A 17,008-nucleotide genomic window follows, 5' to 3' on the forward strand; every position below is an offset into this window, starting at 1 on the left:
GACAGATAAATTCCTCAGATAAAGTATAAATCTTTCTTTCACATGACAGCTAGACTATAAAAAAGAAAATTATTGCCCTGAGATATTTAATTTGCAGCGGTCCAGGTTTGTCTATTATTTCAGTTCCTATATTTTTATTTTAAATGTCTTAAGAAGAGTATCTGGATAAACTGTGGGGTGAAGGAGTAGGGTACTCTGAGCACTAAAGGGCAAAGGAAAAAATGCATTTAAGATGATGAGCAAATAAGGGTCAAACATAGAAAGTTTTAGAAGGGATCAAATCAAATTGTGAAAATGAAGAACAATGCAGGAACTGGCAAACAAACCCATAGATCATCTAGCAGCTTCTAGCAATAAACAAAAACCCACAAACTTAACTGTTATCTTGCTGTATTAGCTTAGTACTTCCTCATTGCAACTTAGTGAGATGAGGGATCCCTTGGTGTGAAGGTGCAGATCCAGGAAGACTTTCCATTAAGAAGTCTGTCACAGAGAAGCTGCATTGCTGTTCAGAGCAAGGAGCTCTGGGCAAAGAATGGTAAAGCTGTTTCAGCCCTGATAGCAACAGTTAAGAAACCTTGCTGCCCTTCCAGTAAGTTCATCTTTCATTCGTTTGTTTCTTGCAGTGTGAACAATCATTCCAAATGTAATTTAATGGGAGCTTGCGTATTTTCTCAGAGGTCAGTTTCAGGTACTTCATTATTTATGTTCATGATTTCTTAGGGAATTAATCTTTAGAGTATTAGGCTTTTAAAATTCTGATGAAAGAGCTTAAAATTCCCCTGGGTTTGTATTTGCACTTAACAGTATTACACATTATTATAACAAATTTTAAGTGTTGAATGACCACTGGATATAAAATGCTAACTTTGTAAACTTTGTTATGCTTCTTAATATTTCTTATTCTAAGGTCTAGGATTTCAATCCCCGATGTTTAGATTTACATGAAGCAATTCCTCTCTCTCTCTCTCTCCAGTAGAAGTCTTTAATTTTAAAAAGTAAAGATGGCGCCATTGTCAAAGTATTTCTCAAACACCTGTTACAGAAGGATTTCACAAATCTTACAACTAGCTCTCCAAATATGAGCAAAATAAATCCTACAGACTCAGCATGTTAATTGTACCTGGATGAATCTTTCCTACTTAGAATAAGTATTAGAAAGTGTTATTCATTCTGTGGTTATTTTTTCTGTAATCAGCTCCCCTTCCCAGTCCACAAAAGCTGCTCATTTCTTTCAACGCAAAGAGCTACTCAAATCCTGGTTATGTATCTTTGAAACGTTAAGACTATTACTAGCTTGTAAGTATCACTGCAGTATAGGAAGTCTTGTCTTAATTGGTTTCCTGACCAGGAAGAAAAAAGGTTAGTTAGTTGCTTTTGCTTGCTTGTTTGGTTTACTATTATTAAGCTGTAAGAGGATCTCATCCCTTTCATTATCTCATACCATTTCTCATTGGCTAAACTTGAACAGACTCAAAAAGTAAGATGATACTGTACTTAATGTCCCAAGAGCAGACAGCTAAACCAGTAAACTGATACCATTTACAGCTGCTAGAAGAAAACATTTGGCTGAAAGACCTTTCGTATAATCTAACAAATGTTTCAAAGCACCATATAAGTTACAGAGTATGCCCCTAAAAGTAACTCTAAGATTACTACACACAAAGGAACGGCAATAACCAAACAGCAGAATATGGAATGTCACCTTTATGATCCCAGTGACCAAGACAAGAGTCACAGACTAACTACTGGAGGGAAAGCATTGTTCAAAAGGTATCTATGACTTGACTACATACAGACAATTTTGAACCAATTATTTTAATGATGTTATGAAGACCCTTAATCGCAACCTTAGAACACCATTCCTAGTGCTATTAGTAGGACTAATTAAAAAAGAAATTAATAGCTGCACCCTTCACTGCACCACAAATGCTTGAGGCATAAATACTGTAAGCAAGCAATGTCTCAGTTTGATACACTGGAGTATAATTAGGAATGATGAGATGGAAGAAATGAATGGTATTCCTAAGGCGTAAGACTGGGAAAACCAGTATCTAAAACAACTTATCTAATAAAGCAAAAGGAGACTGTCCCATGGGAAAAACAATTAGCTTAGGACTTCTTAAGATCAGAAAATAATGAAACCAGCAAGTGCTGCCTATTTTCAGTTTCACTCATGTTTAAACTGTATTTTTAATACTAAAACTTCTAAAATGTATTTTAAATGTGATAATTGAGATAATTTAGAAGTTTAAAGAGCACAGAGCCACAAAGTAATCATGTAGACTCTAACACTGCTGATCTTAAAATATATCCTTTGCTATGGAGTGTAAAGCTGATTGATTTTCTTCTATAGCTGGAGTTCTACTTAATCAGAAACCGCACATCCCTCCCCATGGACTCCTTTGTACTCAAGATGCAGAACAAACAAAAATGCCTCTCCTCCTAAGATTTCATTTCTCTTTCACTTAAATTAGACAAATACACAAATTTGTCTATTGTTGAGCCTATTTTATTCTCACAAATGCTCTTGTCCAGTAGCTTAATTCCACCAGCACCACAGGATTCACATGGGTAAAAAAATAAAGATTGAGTGAGGCAGCCACAAGACACTTTGAGCTGAAGCATACACTCCATGACAGACTGACCTGGTAGGCAGTGGAGATGCTGATCAGCATTTTGTTTTAAAGCATGTCAGAAATACAATATACCACTTCAGAGGTCAACTCATTCCACTGCAGTGAGCGCCAAAACTCCCAACAAAACCAAAATTACAAGCTAACAATTTAAGGGTAAAGAACAACGTTCATAGGAATCTTGTAAAATCTGGTCACTTAGCTTTGCAGCTTGACACATTCCATAAGCTATAAGAACACTGGGAAAGAGAGATGGGTCACCTATCTCCACATATTTCCTATGTCTTTTACTGGCTGAACAGCTACTCTTTCAGTGCCACTGAAATCACATAAGCATAAAAATTACTTTTCTTAGATAAATCTATTCCTTAAACTTTTAAAAAGCTTTAAACACTTTACTCTTTTCATGTCTGCAGTGCCTTTAGTTTCCTATGGTTCTAAGCAAGCCTGGAGTAAAGTCTCTCTTCCTAGTATTAGTGATATCCCTACTCTGATCCTGACTGTAAACCCTCTGCATTCCCTGCTGCTTCTGTAATTCTCTATCACAATGCTCTCCCTACCTGTTCTGACATGCCTCCCTTCAGTTTCACTCAGCACATTAAAAATAAAAAAGTTCAAGTACTTTATTTACACAGTTTTGCTTCTTAGCCTCAGCTTTTGACTCACACTTATCCATAACTTGAAGTTTTAAAATGTACATCTCCAAAATGGCTTCCCTAACCAGGCATCCTAACTAATAAATCCTCTATTCACAGTGAAGTACTTGACCAAGTTATGTGTAGTTCTAGAGATTTGGGACTGCCCAAGAGAAAATAACCAGGCTTTTGGATTAAACTAAATGAAGTTTCTTGGTTTTGCAAGAACATGGGACAGGAGAGAGCAGGGATTTAGCTATGGACATTATCTTTCAGTATGGAATTTATGAATTCCTATTAAGTTTTTTGTAGTTAAAAATTTGAATAGCTACATGTAGGGATGTTCAAATTAAGATCTTTGAACTACTGCTATTTCTTGAGGACTTGCAGTCTTTTTTTTACAATAAATTGTAGAAGTTTGTGAATGTCCTATAGCTAGGTTAATATTCAGCCCTCAAAAGCTATAAAACCCTTTCCTTTCTAGTCAGCCATGATTTTACTATAATTTACTTGTACATACAGTATTTTGGCTTTCATCCACCCAGAAAGCAAGGCTTCTTTCTTGCTCTTTTATGCTACTACCTGTCATTTCAGGAAGTTGGCAGTAGCTTCTCAAAGAGATTTACCGAACTAGTTTTAGACCTTTTGTGATCTATTTTTATTGACATTTCTACCTCCAGCTTCATCTGTACCACCAGGACACAGTGACAGACATTAATATATGGTATCTCAAGTCACTAAAGAGCAGTGGTCAATATCAACAAATGGATTAATTTTTACACAGGAAACAAAGCATGTGAATCAACCTAATAGCAGCTGTGGAAGCTATTGCGAAACACAATCTCCTAATCTACATAATTCTCTTAAATTCGGTCTTTAAAAAGAGAGATTTTTTTTTTTTCAGTAACATGGAATCTCCCAAATATTTCCAATCTCTTTAAAGGTAGAATTTTGCAAAAAATAACACTTCAGATGCTTTAGCTACTTTTCTGGGATTCAGGTTTAGCTGCTTTTTCAGAATTCTTCTAATTTGGTATCTACCTTTAAGAAATGGGCTACCAAAAAAAAACCCAAAAAACACCCTCAAAACTAAATAATGTGGGACACCACAATATCTTTTCACATCCTTATTTTAAAGTAATAATTGGATGTTGCTTTTTAAATATGTCACATTTTCTAAAGAAAGAGCAGGCCTATGGTAGACTCATTAGCCTCTAGCCATAACAATTTAATTCTGTTCTTTAGGTCTAGTTTCACAAAGGCCTGCTGATGTATGTCAGCAAGACCTACATTCCTAAGAACACTGTGTGACTGTATCCCTATGTAATCTTAAATAACTAAAAGAAACTTCAGGCTCCAGAGTCTGCAACAGTTATAGTTCTACTTTAATGATTATGTATTATATACAAGGATATATTATATTTTGGTTTATTTACAACAATAAACAAAACAAGGTATACTAAATTGAACATAACTATAGAAGTATATGACCAGGGGTTTTTGTAAGCAGTGTTTTGTTTTGGGGTTTTACGTTTATTCTTATACTTTTCTCAATCAATCAAAATAGGCTATTATATAGGCTTAGCACAGTGTGGTGGTTTAGCCGTGATTGGGTGCCAGATGCCCCTCAAGTTATAATATCACTCCCACTACTAAACTGGACACAGGAGAGAGAGAAATGTAACGAGAGGTTTGTGAGCCCAGATAAGGACAGCGAGATCACTCAGCAATTAGTGTTACAGGCAAAACAGATTCAATTTGGGGAGAAAAAGGTTTGATTTATTTTATTAATGAGCAATCAAACCAAAACAGAGAGATGAGAAGTAAAATTGAATCTTAATACACCTCCCCCTACCCCTCCCTCTTCCCGAGTCTCCTCTTCCTTCCCCCCTCAGCAGCACAGGGGATGAGAGATGGGGGTTATGGTCCGTTCATTACAGATGGACTTTGCCACTGGTTCTTCTCAGGGGGAGGCCTCCTCACACTTCCCACTGCTACACTGTGGGGTCCCTCCCCACAGGAGTGAGTCTTCCACGAACTTCTCCAGCATGTGTCCATCCCAGGGGACACAGTTCTTCACAAACTGCTCCAGCATGGGGCCTCCCACAGGGGCAGGTCCTCACACCCTGCCCCAACATGGGTCATCCACCAGGAGAACAGTCTTTCAGGTACCGACAGGATCACAAGTCCTGACAGCCAACCTGCTCTGGCATGGGCTCCTCTCTCCCCATGAGCTCCCAGGTCCTGCCAGGACCTTCTTCCAGGGTGAGCTTCCCATAGAATCTCAGTCTCCTTCAGGCATCCACCTGCTCCAGAATGGGGTCCTCCACGGACTGTGAGTGGATCTCTGCTCCCCGGTGGCCTCCACGGACTGCAGGGGCACAGCTGCCTCACCATGGGCTGCACCACAGGTCACAGAGGACTCTTTCTTTCAGGGCCTAAGCACCTTCTCCTCCCTCTCCTTCTCCACCGACCTTGGTGTCTGCAGAAATGTTTTCACATTCTCACTCCCTGTTGCTGCTGCAGTTCAGCAACTGCCCAGCAACTTCTTCCCCTTTTCAAATACATTATTCAAAGAGGTGTTACCTCAGTCACTAATTGGCCAGGCCTGGGTCAAAATTGACAAGCATTAGCCCTACCAGCTACAGGGGAAGCTTCTGGCAGCTCTTTGTTTAAAGAAGCCACCCCTGTAGCACCATCACTACAAAACCTGGCCCAGGCCACACCACCACACACAGACACCATCCAAGTTTTTAAGCAATATGGCGGTTTTGTGTCATATGGTAAAAGGTACAACTGCATGCTTTCCTGAAAAAGAACCAAGAAATACAAGTAACAAGAAGTAAGACACGGTGAGATGAACTTGAGCATTCTTTTGCATCGAGCAAATGTCTTGACATTTAACAACATATCTCTTGTAGAATGACAAACAGGAAGAGATCAAAAAGAAATTTGCTTTCCCCCATTCCAAAAGGTCTCTCTAAAGATTCCACATCAAATCTAGAAAAAATGATCTGATCCTTTAATCGTCAACTTCTGTTTACTACAAAGCATTGCATAACCTAGTACACAGATTTTAGTGACTGTCTAAATAGCTGCTAAAAGCTGAGGAAAAAAAATTTACTTCGGAATATTATTAAGCTTCATATGCAAGTCTTTTTTTTTAAAAAATAGAACTGCGCAAGCACATCCATGCAATGTTAATTATGAAAGTAATAACAAACAGAGTTCTGCATGGACATGAAGATCCAAGTTACTCAACTTTGAAAATGGGCTTTGAAAATAATATAGAGGAAACATCTTGTAAATGTTGGTAAAATGCCTCATCCTCTGTGGATTACTGCACTTACTACTGTTAAATCAATCATTACCTCTTCAAATAAAGGAATCTGCTCTATCAGTGAACACTGGACACTGGTTTGGATTTATGCCCAAAGTGTTCATAGTAAAGTTCTACATAGGGGAGCAATAAATAATAAGGTTGGGAAGCACTACTCTTTGATATGTGCAGGTCTGAGATACATTTCTATTTGGTAATAACTGTTAGTGAAATTACCTAATAAAACAGAGATTTCAATTGTGAACACTATGAAATTAAATTTGATTTCATAGTACAAGCTGAACTTCACTGTCTGGCTTGTGTTACTACAACAGGCAACACTCAGAATAATTAGGACGTTCACATGCTACTTTTTAAGACCACATTTCTTCAGTACCTTACAATTTGTCAATCTATTAGTTGAAGTTTTCCTTGCCTAGTTTAGATATTTGTTATTGTTTTAAATTTCAAGTCACTTCTGAGAACAGCTATTATAAATAACTGGAAGGCATATATGCATGAACAAATTAAAACTGCTAGACATCCGCCAGTTAGGATTACGTGATGCTGTCCATTGCAAAGGATTGTTAAAATTTTTTGGGAACTTCTCACATTTCTGCTCATCATTGATATTTGGAGGAATGTCCTAAATTTGTCCACCTAATCTTCAACTTATTGACACACCTTTTAAAAAGTTAAAACCCACCAGTTTCTACCCTGACCTTTGCTCCAGATTTGAACAACCTACAAAAATTCTGACCTATCTCAGAGAGCACCATGCTTTTTCTCATGCTCATACTATAGCCACAGCCTTCACACACTTGATCCCCCTACAACCACCGGAGTCGTGAAAAAGACTACCAGAATAAGACATTTTCAAAATGTCCACTCTCAAAACTGAAATTTAGCTCAATGCTCCAGCTACCATCTCTCCTTCCAATGGACAAGTGTCCTCTATCAGTGTGAGGACAGGCAGGTCTTTCTCTCAACCACTCTTTGCAGGTAGCTCATGCGATTAGCAATCATTCAAACCCACAGAACATATGGAACAAAAACAATTTTCAGACTTCTGGAAGATGTTGGAAAGAAGAAGAACTAAGACAGGTTTAGCTTCCTCTTACAAGTTCCTGTATTTAAAAGTTTTTTGCTTGACTTGAATATTGCCAACTTTTATAGTAAGATAATATTTGTTAGCCCTGTATATCAGGCAATAACAAGAAATAATAAGTATACTGTCCTCTGTCCCTTCTTGTCACTTTCTGGCTGCACTGAGGTCAGTTATTTTCTTGCTTCCCTTTGCCCCTCTGCTCATAGCAAGGCAGAATTTCTCTCTAAAGGTACATGGGACAAACAGAAATTAAACATCACAGCAAAGAATTACAGAAAGATAAGTAAATCATACATAAAGAAACTCCTTATCTATGCCAAAGCAAGATGCATTGGGATCAGATTTTTCCTGAACTAATCTTCTTTAGAGTCTCATGAAAACACTAATGAAAGACCTGTTCAAAATCCCATAAACTAAAGCAGGATAAAACTGTTCCAAATATAACACACTTCTAAACAATCCCTTGTTTTAATTGCGCAACTCCGAATCTTGGCCAACAGGGTTCCACAGAACTCAAGCCAAACCCATCCCCAACTGTACACATCTAACCAAAAAGAAAGTTGTTGTCCAGATAGATCCTACTTTCTTCTACCAGATAAATCAGGTTTTGTAAGAGACACTACTGCTTGTTTCTGTGTCCATTACCATATTGACTGTTGTGTAAATATTAGGCTTCCTGCTGTGGAGAAACTACTGCAAAGTTTCTTTCAGTTCTGTTTGCACATTTCAAACTTGTGCATGGTTTAGAACAAGGAAGTTTATGTAATGTTCCTGAGAAAGCGCAGTACATCATGGCTCATTTTAATTCAGGTATGAATACATGACAGATGAATTCACAAAACACTCCTTTCATCTGAAATTTAAGTAGTAACCCTTTTTCCCCTGAAGGTTTAAACAGCTTTAAGTGATGAAATGATTCTGTTTTCCTGTTTCTTTAAAGCAATACTGGACAGAAGCAACTACGGGTGAATCTTTCCTGAATGTATTCAAATATGAATACATCCTCAACTATAAGGATATTTGAATAAGTAATTCCAAAAGATCTCAATGTTCTCTACATCTACAGAATATCATTATTTTAAACTTTGTTCAATGTATTTCAGCATTATAGCACATAAAAGCATCTTTTCCCCAAAGGCCAAATCTTCAAGTACTGAACAAATCTAAGTATATGTTTGCAAAACCAGAAATCTGTACATGTGTCTGGGATATTCACATAAACATATGACACAAATTTTATTCATGCACTGCTCATTAACAATGCTTATCACTGAACTTTTTGCTTACCTGTAAAACCAGTTTAAGCCTTCCCCCAGAGAAAGCTTTTAAAACTACTGCTATTAGGAAATATCACTGGGAAAGTGATGGTGGAGTACTTCTGGATTACCCTTCTTTACCCAGACACCTCCCACACATTCAGAGTCTTGTTCAAACATTCCCTTTCCAGGACCCCTTCTGACCTCCATTGCTGCCTCTTGCCCCTGTGACTCAGAGCTCTGTGCTTGCTTCCCCAAAAGCAAGGTCAGCATTAGTCACTGTCACCAAGGGTTAGACTTCTTCCTCATCTAACAGCATTTGTGTTGCTCAGTTCCTGCCAAAATTAATATAATCTTTGGTGTATAAAGTTTTATCAAGTTTCCCCTCTCAAAAGATCTTCTCTCCCAAGCTTAACATAGATGCATGCTGTATATAAAGCAGTTTTGATTAGTTAAAACTGGGGGGTCTTGGTTGATTGAGTTTGTGGTATTTTTTTTCTGGTTTTGTGGGCTTTCACTTGGTTTGTTTTTTTTTTTTTTTACATTTTCTTGATAGACAGATTTTTCTCTATTGTTTTCATCACATTGCAATTGTCCCTAAAGGATTGACACTAATTTTTTGACTGCCACTTACCTCTTTCTCCATTTGCAAGTCATTTTGCCAGGACAGTGTCATCTTGGGCTTGCTATATGCCACCCAAGAGCAGCAGACAGATGATACATGGCCAACACAGACTGTCCATCGTCTATGCCTTGTCTCCCAGGAGTCAGGAATAATTTAAGATTTTTGGGCTGTCTGCACTGCCCAGTAGCTGCCTGCTGTAGACAAACACATGGTAGCCTGGACTATTCTGTGGGCTGTCAGATGAGCCACACTGGAAAGCCAAATGGTAATGTGAATCCAGACATGCCCATGACTATGGTAGCACAGAAAAATTATGAAAATTGATGTTTAAGCATCCTGGTCACAACATGAAAGCTGTGGGTTGTTCCAAGCTTAGAGAGAATGAATATATTTCTAAATACAGAATGCTGAAATCATGTGAGCCACAGAAACAACTAAATTGCCAAATTTCTGACTTCTCTGTTAAAACCTTCTATAACATGTGTTTCTTTGCAATACAGCAAATTATTATACACAAAATGATACGGAGAAGCAAAGGTCTAGAAAAATCAGCGAGCATTTCCCTATGTTAAAGAGTTTGGCATCCAAACTGTAAAACTACGATCATCAAACAAAACAGATGCATATATAGAAAAAAGAGAACAAGGGATAAATGGTTAGGAAAAAGCTATTCTGAAGAATGTAGAGACATGCAACCTAATTTGCTGAAATCGGAACAATTTAACTAGACTTATCCTAAATTCTGCCTAACAAAAGCATTTCCCCAGGCAATCTTTATGACTTTAGAAAGTTAAAATAAGGTGACAGTAACAAAAAATTATGGTCAATGGATATATATCATTTTTTGCAAGAAAGAGAGAGAGATAGAGATAAAAGTAGTTTTAGAAGCAATGGAATCCTATGAAATGGAATTTGTTGCAGCCCGAGGATAATACTTATACAGAGCAGAGGGTATTTTATTATATTCAATTCACAGCAAATGAATATTCTGTTAGTATTTAATTCAACACCTGAAAAAAATCACCAGTGACATTCCTTCAGACAAGGTTGCCTTACAAGAAAAAATTTAGAAAATTTTTTCTACAAAGTAATTCTCTAATTATAAATGAGACTTGGAGGATAGAAGAGCATTTATGTTTTTGACCTAACAAGGCATCTAACAGGAAATTTCTGAAAGCATTAGGCACATCTTTAACATTGCAGCTACGCAGTACTGTGTCATCTGTAACATATTCACATTTCATAAGATTAATAATTTGAAGTTATTCTTTAAGGTACCCATGGTGGTATTCCTTATTTCAAATACTATGACTATCTATAGTTATTGAAACTATTATATAATATATAGCAGCATAATGCTAAAAGGAAATTAAAGACATCTTATAATTAGGCATTGAATTTTTACAGTGAACCATCAGTATTCTCACAAATATGAAACAAATTTATTTTGATATTTAAGAAATACATTCTTCCAATGGACTTCCTAAAAATAATTTTCATTTATAGCCTTTCTTCAGAAAAATGTCATGATTTCCATCTGAACAGGAAAAAAAAAATAAGGTTCAAATAGTGATTTTGGCATTTCTATTTCTACAATGCAGTTTACTGAAAGATAAAAAGTATCTTTTTATCACAGATCACAGACACCCACAGTTCTAATATTTCCTAATTCAACTATTCAGTTTCTAAACTACAGCAAATGAGTACAGCCTCCACTAATAGATTACTATCAAAAATAAATCAGCAAAACTGGGCATGTATTTCTCCCTCTATAGAGTTGGAACAAGCATACAGTATTCTATTATGCCCCTAGCTGAAAGACAGGTTTCAACCTCCACATGAAATTACTTACCCAGAAGCATGTTTCTCATCTACAGTTAGTTCAGCAGAATAGAAAGTTCTGCACGATACGTCTAGCAAAGGGAATGTTCTCAAAAGCTCCTTTTTGACTTGGTGCAAGTTTTGAATAGAATTTGAACTCGAGCTGCTGAGAAATATGCCTTGCCCCATAAAGCTGCTGGGACACTTCCCTCTCATTGGTGAATGACACCTCTTCAGACTATGTGGAAGTGATGCAGAGACACGCAGCAGCTGGTACCACCTTAATCTGAGGTAACAAACCCATTAAAAAAAAAAAGTAATCACTTTACTAAATTTTTAAAGTTATATTTTTAATATGTCTTGCAATTGGTTTTAATCTAGCTGTCTATCTTTAACTGAGGAAAAAAAAACCCTACAGAACTACTGTATTACTTAGAGTAGCACAGTCTATCAAGGAAAATCTAAAATGATAGGTTAAATTCAAGTTTTCCAAAAGCAAGTGCCTCTTCTTTCCTGAGTGATTACATCCCAGCTGAATTTGTCTCCTCAGATACAAAAGAATTCCCTTAAGGAAATATGATCAGGTAGCTGGTTTGAGATTTTTTTATCTCAGAAGTCACCTATAAAACTAATTTGGATATGGAATAAAAACATTTTAAATGATGCTGCTACCATGGCAAGTTGCTATTATACACTAAAATGCCCCACAGACTGTTTTTTGCACAATTAAAATTAACCTTTGCTATGAGAAGATAAAACCAAACTTCTTCCTATTGTAAAAGCAAATGGCAGGTCTTCTGAAAGCTAGGACTCAAATCCTAAATTTCTAGCCAAAAGAAGTGCCCTGCGCTGCATCTCATCACTTTGGGATGTGCTGTCAGTACACCACAACCAGGGTCTGCACAGAACCTCTGACTCTTTTAAAGAACTTTTCTAAGAGCATCCTAGTAATGATACTTGACACAAAAGAGTTTCATAGAAGAAAAAAAAAAAAAAAAGATTAAAAAGGAGAGAAGAAAAAAAGAAAAAAGAAAAAGCCAAGAGCATTGGGGACAGATTTTTATCTGATGCAATTTACAGTTGCAGTAATATCGGATAATTTGCCATAGAGAAACCGGAGAAAAAAAGCCTTGTATATGACCCTTCCTCTTCAGCACTCCATCTTACATGTGTAGACTTAAGAATAACTCGATTTGCTAATTTTTTTACAAAAGTGAAGGGATAGGAGGAGGGGTAGAAGAGGACTTTGAAAAGTAAACTACTTGGAACAAACTTCTGCTTATCCAGAATTAGTAGACAAAACATTTGTGACCAGATTGATTTTGTACGCAGTCTTTAATAAAACATATTCTTCCAGTGACAATACTTCTCTCTAGGGTGTGACTATTGGTTGCTCAAAACATGACATACAAAACTTTACCTTAATCTTATTTTATTCTACAAACTCCTATTCTTCATTCTTTCTACTAAAAGGGGGATTACTTCAATAACTACCTGCCAAGATGGCTTGGTGGCAGTTACATGTTACACATCCTGAAATATTTAGTATTTTGTTAGACCTCTCTTCCTTTTTGCATTTTTTGTTGTTGTTTTGTGTTTTTTTTTTTTAAAAAAAAGGGGGTTGGGCATCACTAGCTGTAATTATCATAGAAAAACAGTGGAAAAAATGAATCAGCTCTGACATAAAAAGGCAAATAAAAAGAAACCAAATTAAAAATAAACCTCTGATTTTTAAGCAAATCTTATGATCTTGGAATATGTGACTCATTCTTTTGCTGCACACTTGGGACTGGCAGCACCAAACCTCCATAAAACTTTATGTGGATTTTATATAGATTCTAATGACTTAGCAAGATGACCAGTGTTCCCAAGTAAACAGTCTGTTCTCTCATGCTGACAATAATACTTCTATTTTTCTGTAATGTCTGAAGGACTTCTTTCTAACTTCATTGTCAACTGCAGAATTGTCTCACATGTTCCATAAGCACATAATATGTTTATGCATTATAGCAAGACAAAATGGCAAGGACAATACTCCTCCTTGAGCTGGCATGCATGCTTCTGCAACTCCTTCCACTTGTAATGTCTCTTTTTTGTCAATGATTGATAGTTCCTTGCTAAAGCCATTAGAATGTACTAGTGTGCTCAAGTTTAACCACATCTCTGGTTTGACCTACAGTAGCTCCCTCCTATTTCCTTCTTCTTCTCAACAGCATATAACAGCCCATCTCAGATAAGATCAGTCTTTAGTTGTAAAGCAAGGTTTTTAGAACCCACTAATCATGGTTTTAATGCTTTAGCTTGCCCTCTAGTTCATGACTAAAATGTGATGTCAAGAACACAAATAGTCACAGCCTTAACTACAGATCTCTCTTCTTCTCCCTTTAAAATTCCCATCTACTCTAGTAATGTCCACTGTCCCAAGATTTTTGAGATCCCTGGATTTTTTTCTTTTGTCTCAGAAGGCCTCTTCAGAGATCCATAATCAGTACTGTTACAGTACGATAGCTTCTTTAGCTATGAGGAGGAACTGGAGATGTGGGTGTGGATGCAGGGCTACGACCTCATTGCATTCACAGAGACATGGTGGGACAGCTGCCATGACTGGAGCACTGCCATGGAGGGCTACGTATTGTTCAGGAAAGACAGACTGACAAGGCGTGGAGGTGGAGTTGCTCTCTATGTGAAGGAGTAATTAACGCGTATTGAACTGTGCCTGGGTGGGGATGAGGAGCAGGTAGAGTGCTTATGGGTAAAATTTAATGGGCAGGGCAAGGCAGGTGATGTTGTTGTAGGAACTTGTTACAGGTCACCTAATCAGGAGGAGGAAGTGGATGAGGCCTTCTATGAACAGCCGAGAGCTGCCTCATGATCACAATCCCTGGTCCTCACGGGGGACCTGATATTTGCTGGGATAGCCACCCAGTCAAGCACACGCAGTCCAGGAGGTTCCTACAGGATGTTGACGACAACTTCCTGTCACAGATGATTGAGGAACCAACGAGGAGAGGAGTGCTGCTGGACCTGGTACTGACGAATAAGGAGGGCCTGGTTGGGGATGTGAAGGTTGGAGGCAACCTTGGCTGCAGCGACCACGAGATGGTAGAGTTCAAGATCCTATGTGGAAGAGGCAGAACACAAAGCAGGACCATGACCCTGGACTTCAATGTGTCCTAATGCGAAAGAAAGGAGGAAAAGAAGGTAGAAGCCCTCCATGGATGAGCAAAGATCTGCTGGGACAACTCAGGCAAGAAAGCAGCCATCTATGAGAGGTGGAAACAGGGGCTGGCTTCTCGGGAAGAGTATAGGAACATTGCCAGGGCATGCAGGGGTGCAACTAGGAGGGCTAGAGCCCTTCTAGAATTAAATTTAGCCAGGGAAGTCAAGGACAATAATAAGGCATCTTTCAAGTACATCAGCAGCAGAAGGATGGCAAGGGGAGATGTCGGCCCGCTGCTAAACACTGAGGGTGCCCTGGTGTCTGAGGATGCAGAGAAGGCTGAAGTACTGAATACCTTCTTTGCTTCAATATTTACCGCTAAGGCCGGCCCTCAGGAAGCCCAGTCCAGCAAGGATAGTAGGATGGCCTGGACAGCAGAGGACTTGCCCTGGTGGAAGAGAAAGAGGTTAACGACTTGTTGGCCAAGCTTAAGGCTCATAAGTCAATGGGTCCTGATGGGATGCATCCTAGAGTGCTGAGGGAGCTGGCTGATGTGATTGCTAAGCATTTCTCCATCATTTTTGAACAATGATGGAGAACAGGCAAAGTGCCTGAGGACTGGAGAAAGGCCAATGTCACTCCAGTCTTCAAAAAGGGCAAGAAGGACAACCCAGGAAACTACAGGCCGCTCAGCCTCACCTCCATCCCTGGAAAACTGATGGAACAACTCATCCTGAATGTTATCACTGAATACATGAAGGATAAGATGGTTATCAGGGGGAGTCAACATGGCTTCACCAAGGGGAAATCCTGTTTGTCCAACCTGACAGCCTTCTATGAGTGCATAACCGGCTGGCTAGATGATGGGAGAGCAGCGGATGTCATCTACCTTGACTTCAGCAAGGCTTTTGACACTCTCTCACATAACACCCTCATCAGAAAGCTCAAGCAGTGTGGCTTGGATGAGTGGATGGTAAGGTGGATCAAGACCTGGCTGAATGACAGAGCCCAGAGGGTGGTGATCAATGGCACAGAGTCGAGTTGGAGGCCTGTGGCCAGTGGAGTTCCACAGGGATTGGTTCTGGGGCCAGTCTTGTTTAACATCTTCATCAACAACCAGGATGAGGGGACAGAGTGTACCCTCAGCAAGTTCCCTGAAGACACCAAACTGGGAGCACTGGCTGATTCCCCAGAAGGCTGTGCTGCCATTCAGCAGGATCTCAGCCGGCTTGAGAGTTGGGCAGAGAGGAACTTCGTGAGGTTCAACAAGGACAAGTGCAGAGTCCTGCACCTGGTAAGGAACAACCCCATGCACCAGTACAGGCTGGGGGTCAAACTGCTGAAGAGCAGCTCTGCAAAGAGAGACCTGGGAGTCCTGATTGATAATAAACTAAACATGAACCAGCAATGTGCCCTCAAGGCCAAGAAGGCCAATGGCATCCTGGGATGCATCAAGAAGAATGTGGCCAGCAGGACAAGGAAGGTTCTTCTCCCTCTTTACTCTGTCCTGTTGAGGCATCATCCGGAGTCCTGTTTCCAGTTCTGGAATCATCAACTCAAGAGGGACACAGAACTTCTGGAGAGAGTCCAGCGCAGGGCCACCAAGATGATCAGGGGACTCGAACATCTTTCATATGAGGAAAGGCTGCGGGAACTGGGGGTGTTTAGTCTGGGGAGGAGGAGACTGAGGGGTGATCTTATTAACATTTACAAATATCTAAAAGGTGGGTGTCAGGAGGTTGGGACATCCCTTTTTTCTATAGTAGGTAGCAAGAGGACAAGGGGTAATGGGATGAAGCTGGAACACAAAAAGTTCCACTTAAATATAAGAAAAAAACTATTTCACTGTGAGGATGAGGGAGCAGTGGAACAGGCTGCCCAGGGAGGGTGTGGAGTCTCCTTCCTTGGAGGTCTTTAACACCCGCCTGGACATGTTCCTATGCAACCTGATCTAGGTGAACCTGCTTCTGCAGGGGAGTTGGACTAGATGATCTCTAAAGGTCCCTTCCAACCCCTACCATTCAATGATTATTTGAGGGTATACAATAAGCTCATGCAACCAGAGCAGGTACAAGCACAACAGAGATGATGCAGGTGAGGAAGAAAGCAGAAGGACAGCACTTTCCTTTTCCATACCAGTGATCATGCAGTTATTGCATTAACGACAATGCTGAAGAAGCAACAACCATAAGGATAGGAGCTCGAAGAAAAATAGTGGAATATTGAGAAGAAAGACAAAAAAACAAACACAGAATAGAATAACAAGAAAAATTGCTATTATAAGACAGTAGAAGGCAGAGGAGAGATGAAAGGACAGTAAAAACATTAAGGAGAAATGAAAGTAAAACAAGCAATGGAAAATTAAGTATGACAAAAGCAGATGAATTATTTTCCACCTGGCTGTCAGGTGCAGAAGTTAAGATGATACAACATTCACTGCAAGTGTGG

The 17,008-nt window shown here is 39.0% G+C and overlaps 1 protein-coding gene across 8 annotated transcripts in view; it reads right to left on the reverse strand.

The window, feature by feature from the left end:
• ZNF385B (zinc finger protein 385B) overlaps positions 1–17,008 on the reverse strand; it is a 171,940-nt gene that overhangs the window by 80,487 nt on the left and 74,445 nt on the right. The window contains exon 2 of one of the 8 annotated variants that reach the window (XM_062005087.1): positions 14,937–15,008. The exons of 6 other annotated variants lie outside the window; for them this stretch is intronic. In XM_062005087.1, coding sequence (XP_061861071.1) covers positions 14,937–15,008 — 72 coding nt within the window. Of the gene's footprint in view, positions 1–11,431; positions 11,500–14,936; positions 15,009–17,008 lie in introns of those variants that run through there. One more of the 8 variants, XM_062005090.1, reaches the window with a different exon arrangement.

Source organism: Colius striatus, chromosome 11 (genome assembly GCF_028858725.1).
Source record: "Colius striatus isolate bColStr4 chromosome 11, bColStr4.1.hap1, whole genome shotgun sequence".
Lineage (NCBI taxonomy): Eukaryota > Metazoa > Chordata > Aves > Coliiformes > Coliidae > Colius > Colius striatus.